The 6,000-nt window shown below is 53.8% G+C and overlaps 1 protein-coding gene across 7 annotated transcripts in view; it reads left to right on the plus strand.

The window, feature by feature from the left end:
- MOV10L1 (Mov10 like RNA helicase 1) overlaps positions 1-6,000 on the plus strand; it is a 51,725-nt gene extending 45,725 nt beyond the window's left edge. For all 7 annotated transcript variants that reach the window (XM_074326627.1, XM_074326629.1, XM_074326630.1 and 4 more), the window contains 5 exons: positions 2,025-2,174; positions 4,438-4,545; positions 5,187-5,324; positions 5,413-5,504; positions 5,751-6,000. In XM_074326627.1, the coding sequence (XP_074182728.1) occupies positions 2,025-2,174; positions 4,438-4,545; positions 5,187-5,324; positions 5,413-5,504; positions 5,751-5,760 (498 nt within the window). In that variant the 3' untranslated portion in view covers positions 5,761-6,000. The remainder of the gene's footprint in view (positions 1-2,024; positions 2,175-4,437; positions 4,546-5,186; positions 5,325-5,412; positions 5,505-5,750) is intronic.

A 6,000-nucleotide genomic window follows, 5' to 3' on the forward strand; every position in this document is an offset into this window, starting at 1 on the left:
TGATCAAGAACTATGACCTGTAAACTCTCAGCTTTTAAAAATGTGTGGCCCCATCAGTATCAGTTTTGGTAACTGTTCTAAGAACATACCGAAAAAATTTATATTCTCTATTTGGGGCTTGTAAGTTCTGTATACATTTTTAAAATAAATTTATGGAATCTATCTTTTAGCTCTTCTGTGTTCTGGCCCAGATTTTGTCTACTAGATACTCACAAGTGGGAGAAGAGTGGTGAATTGTAATTGCTTTTTTATCAGATTCTCTTTGAATTTCTAATAGTTCTTGCCCTATGTATGTAGCTGCTGTGTTGTTCTGTGCACACAGGTTTACTGTTCTGTCATCCTCCTCGTTACATGAGGTCCTGGTCCACTGTTTCATGTTTGTGGCTTTAGATTCCACCTTGTGATAACAACTAATGCTGGCACACCCCTTTTGTCTTATTATCTGGTATCTCTTTGCCCTCTGTTTTTATTCATTCTTTATCATTTCACTTTAGGTGTATTTCTTAGAAGCAGTGAATTTTTATATTTAATCTCATTTAAGAGTCTCGGCTTTTAATGAGATAAATCTATCAAACCTACAGTCACCTAACTTCATACCTTCTTCTTTCCCTCTATTACTTGTTTCTTCTTCCTTATTCTTTGTGGTGGTTTGGTTGATAATCTTCAGCATGGACATTCTGCCAAAAGCTGCCATTGCGTTAATCTTCTTGTTAGTTAGCTCAACCTTTTACTGTAAATCCAAGGGATAAGTACATGTGGCTTAACAGCAAAAACATGACCTGAAAATTAATGCGTTCTTATTGTTTTGTCTGGTATGCACTTTTTAAACTATAGTAAAATACACATAATATTAACACTATGTTAGCTATTTTAGGAATACAGTTCAATAGTGTTGAATATATTCACATTGTTTTTCAACGAATCTTGAGAACTTTCCATCTTCCCAAACTGAGACTCTGTCTCCATTCAATGCTAACTCCCTTCCCCCAGCACCACTGTCTTCTCTCTGTCTCTGTGACTCGGATGACTCCGGGGACCTCACTAAGGGGACTCACCCAGTGTTAGTCCTTCTGTGACCGGCTCACCTCACTGGGCAGGACGTCCTCCAGGCCCATCCGTGTGGCAGCGCGTGTCAGAATTCCCTTCCTTTTAAGGCTGAATGACAGTCCATGCACAGATGGACCACGTTTCCTTATCCATCATCCATCCCTGGGCACTTGGGGTGCTCCCACCTTTCAGTTATTGCAGACAATGCTGTTCTGAACCTGGCTGTGCAGGTATTTGTCTGCGTCCCTGCATTCAGGCTTTTGGGTCTATACCCAGAAGTCAATTGCTGGGTAACGTGATTCTGTCTTTAATTTTTGGAGGAACCACCATGCTATTGTACAGTTTCTCCACATCCTGGCCAACACTTGTTATTTTCTGGGGTTTCTGGTCATCACCCTCCTGATGGGTGGGAGGCGGGCTCTCAGGCTGTCTGGACTTGCAGACCCCTCATGGTCAGTGATGCTGAGCCCATGCCACGCGCTCACCGGTCGTCTGCATGTCTTCTCTGCTGATGGGAGAGAGAGAAGGCCCACGCTGGCCTGTGGGGGAAGTGGGAGCCTGAGTGAGTGGCCGGACCACCAAGCCTGTGCTGCGGCCTCCTGTACTGACCACAGCTGGCTGGCCGCCTCCCCTGGCTGTGTGGTCTTCTCTTGCATGCCCCCGGCCTCGGCCTTCTCCTCTTTCTACTAATAGCATGTGCTGACGCTTCTGCGTTGAGCCCTGCCCGTGTGTCAGTGGGCACGCTGCCCGCTGCCCTCACACTCCATAGCAGCCCTGGTGCCCTCAGCGCTCACCGCAGTGGTGATGGTTTCGAGTGCGGCCTGCCTGCTACACAGCTGCCTGCACGCAGCTTTGCCCCACTCCGGCCGCGTCCCCAGCACCTACTTCTGCTTGTCCACCAGTCCTAGACCAGTGTGGGCTGAGTAAAGGCAGGTTTGTGATGGACGTGCCATTCTTTTGTCTCCCAACTAACTCAGGGCAGCGAAGCTCGTGAAGGGAGAAGCCCGTCGTGGTTCAACCCGGCTGAAGCCGTGCAGGTCATGCGTTACTGCTGCCTCCTGGCCAGGAGCGCCTCGAGCCAGGTGTCTGCCAGCGACATTGGCGTGATCACGCCCTACCGGAAGCAGGTGTGCCCTGCCCCAGCGAGCTCCCCGGTGCTTCTGCTTCATGGCGCCACAGGAGGGGGGCAGGTACCCGCTGGTCATGGAGCACCAGGCCCCTCTATCGCTCCCTTGTCTGCAACCGCTGCTCCTGCACCGCGTCCCCCACACCCGGGGCCTGGGCTGGGAGCTCCGTCTCCCTGCCTGTCCTGTCCTCGGCATGAGATGTCACCTCCCCTGGGTGTGCGGGCAGCGAGCAGGCTGTGCCCTCATCGTGGCATGTATCCATCTCCCCTGTGGGGGGCTGGCCAGTGCTGTCCCACCTCCCGTGTCTGCAGACACCTGCCTGTGCCCACACCTGGCCGTGTCCTGTGACACGGGGGAGGGCACGCGAGTCCCTACAGTTGTCAGGGACTCGAGAGTTTTCATACATTTACTGGCCATTTCTTCGTGTTTTCCTTACAGTTACTATTCAGGTCTGGTGTCCACCTTCAATTGATCCCGACTGTGTTTTTTCTCAGCAGTTTGTGCCTTTTCCGTTTGCTCTCTGTGTCCCAGGCCCTCGGTGGCTGAGTGTGTTCCAGACATGCTGTCACCCGGGTGACTGTTTGGTTTCCTTGACACGTGTGAGTCTCACCTCAGTATAGTTAGATACGGATATAACACCGATCATTTCCCTTAGGGTTTGTGCTTTTGTTTCTAAGGTATCTGTCCCCAGCTTGATGTCATGAACTGTTTCCCCACTTTTTCCGGAAGTTTTGAGTATCCACTTCTGACCATGAGACGTGACCCACCTGGGTTTTCTCTCAATGTTGGTGGAGCTCCGTGTGTGTAACCAGCTGTTACTGTCGTCTGTGCTTCTCTACGTGCTGTGTGTGTTCCCCGCCACACGCACATGCTCCATGCACATGGGCTCCACACATGGGCTCCACACACACACAGTGCTGACCTCTGTGCACACGCTCCATGCACACGCTCCACACACGGACTCCGCACGCGCAGTGCTGGGCTCCATGCACACACTCCAAGTACACGCTCCATGCACACGCACGGTGCTGGGCTCGGCTCTGCTCAGCTGCTCCCCCCCAGGACTCCGGCGTGGGCAGTGCCGCTCGCTCGGGCTGAGGTGACACCTGGGATGAGTCGTCAGACCTGCCTCCTGATTTTGACTTTGTGTTCGCGCTTGTGAATGTTAGGAATTCCACCTTTTACTGAAAAAACATGTTTTTCTCCTTGGCGGCAGCTTCTCAGTGTGTCCTAACTGCGGTTTTAGTTGTGGCTTCTGCTTCCTGAGCTCCTGGGTTTGCTTCTCCTGAGAGTCGTCCCTTGGTACTTACTTCAGCAAAGACCTGTGATGGCAGGTCAGAGGCACTCATTTAACCACCTCGATCTTGAATTTGCATCTGAATTCATCTGAATTCCGTTTGCCCCTGGTACCTCCTGCCCCTTCTGTGCTGAGAAACCTCCTCTCTGCCTGAGCAGCCTCGTTTTTTAAGTGATGTCCTCGTAGTGTTAATGTCTCCCATTTACCGTCCACCACAAAGCATGGCTGTGACTTCTCTGCCCAGCTGCCACCTCCTGACGGGTCTGCGTGGATGCCCCCATCCTGCCCGCCCGGAACTGCTGGCCCACATGTGCCCCTGCCATCCCTGGAACTCCGGTGTGTGGCAGTGTCTGGGCACTTCCTCTAGCGTCCCCCCCCCCACGCCCCAGGCCTTCTGCTGAGGAGTCCGCATGGCTCCAGTGCGGCCTGTTCCTTCCAAGGCTGGGTGCTTTTTCTGAGACTTCACGTTGGTTCTTTTCTACCAGCACCTCCTGGAGACACTTGTGTGCAAACAGCTGGGACACGCGTCGTCTCGTGTCCTCCGTGACTCAGTGGCCCCGTTCCTTCTGGCTCCGTGGCCACTTTTCATAAGTCCGCGCTCCTGGCTGCCTGTTGTGGCCGCCACTTGGGGTGCACGGCTGCTTCCAGGCTGCTTCTGTGCGAAGGCTCAGGCCCCTGGGGAGTGGGGTCCCCTGGAGGGGCCTGTGTCCCCTCACGAGGGAGGCGCCCTGGAGCCTGTCGTCTCACTTCTTTACACCGTGTGTGTCCCTCATCCTCACTCCTCCCCTCAGCTGACCTGCCTGAAATCAGGATTTGTGTTCTGATCAGCTGAGATTGATGAATGGGATTTGGAATTGAAAAGCGATGTATTATTGCACATTGGTCAGTATCCACTTACGCTGTAACATGAAAGAAACGGGCAGATTTGTAAAGCTACCTTTCACCTTTCTTTTTCTCTGCTTCAAGGTGGAGAAAATCAAAATTCTTCTGAGAAATGTGGACCTGACGGACATAAAGGTCGGGTCGGTGGAGGAGTTCCAAGGACAAGAATACCTGGCCATCGTCATCTCCACCGTGGGTGTTTCCGGTGGGGCCGCGGGGCTTTAGTGGGTTCTGGGCACACTCAGGTAGAAGACACCAGGCTGATGGTGACACAGAAAGCAGGTGCAGGGTGGGGACTGGCCCGCACCCCAGGACTCAGCTCAAGCAGTAACTGGGGAGCTCTTTTCAAAATAAGCCACAGGTCAGCAGAGAAAAAGGAAAGGAGAGGGACCCAGGAAGAAATGCTGGAGAAGGAGACAGAGGCGCAGGGGGGGCGGGGCCAGAGGCGCAGGGGGGGCGGGGCCAGAGGCGCAGGGGGCGGGGCCAGAAGGCGCCACATGGGGAACTAAGTTCCACCTCAAAACCCATTTCTCGTCTTTATCTTTGTTGAGCAGAATGTTAATTGCAGATAAGTTTTAAAAATTCAGACAGGAAAAGAAAGTAAGAACCACCTCTAACCCTGCGCCCAGGGACAGCCGGGTGGGTGTGTGGCCGTCTGCGTGCAGAGCAGTGAGGCCTGCCCCCCCACCCCCCACCGCAGCCCCCTGCTGCTTTGGTTTTTAACTGACAGTGGGGTCCCGCTGATGCTTAATATGCTTTTACATACCGAGTTTCTTTCCATGCCAAAAAAAAAAGTTTGAAGTCCCACATTTATTCGTCTTTGTGGTTTTTAGGTGCGGTCAAATGAAGACAGATTTGAAGATGACAGATACTTTTTGGGTTTCTTGTCCAACTCGAAAAGATTTAATGTGGCCATCACCAGGCCCAAAGCCCTGCTGATAGTGGTGGGGAACCCTCACGTTCTCATCAGAGTGAGCTGCCCCCTGAGGAGGGCGGGGCCTGGGTACTGGCTCACTGGCCGGCTGGCCGGTGGCTTAAAGATGCCTTGTGTTTCCACAGGACCCCTGCTTAGGTGCGTTGCTGGAGCACAGTGTCACGAATGGCGTGTACACCGGGTGTGACCTGCCACCCGAGCTGCAGGGCCTGCAGGGGTGAGCCCCACCCTTGTCCCCCACCCCCCGCCTTCCCTGGGCTGCAGTGGCCACTCCATCCAGTCCTGGATGTGGTGGTGGCCAGCGTCACCCTTCCCTGCACAGCTTACGTAGGTAACCATCATGCCCCTTGTAAAAGCCACGCTGTGAAGAGGGCACACACCCAGCCCCGCTGCAGTGCTCAAGCCTGGGCCGGACCCCGGGGGGACCCCAGCTCACTCTCCCCTCGCCCGTCCCCTTCTGCAGCTGTGGCTAGAACTGCGGCCTGCCCTCCCTGCCCAGCGGAGCCAGGATCCAAGGCACCAGGGCAGATCTTGTCTGGAGCTGCCTGTTGACAAGGGACAGCGGGAAGGCAGCACAGCAGACCCCCAGGAACTGCTCTCAGCCCTGGCGGCTGTGCTGGTGGCACCTGCTCACCCTGCCATCAGCTCTGCACCCAGCATGTTCCTTCCCTATAGTTACAGCCCATCACCAAAATAAACGCAGTTATGCTTCA

The sequence above is a fragment of the Rhinolophus sinicus genome, linkage group LG02 (assembly GCF_036562045.2).
Source record: "Rhinolophus sinicus isolate RSC01 linkage group LG02, ASM3656204v1, whole genome shotgun sequence".
In the NCBI taxonomy this organism is placed as follows: domain Eukaryota; kingdom Metazoa; phylum Chordata; class Mammalia; order Chiroptera; family Rhinolophidae; genus Rhinolophus; species Rhinolophus sinicus.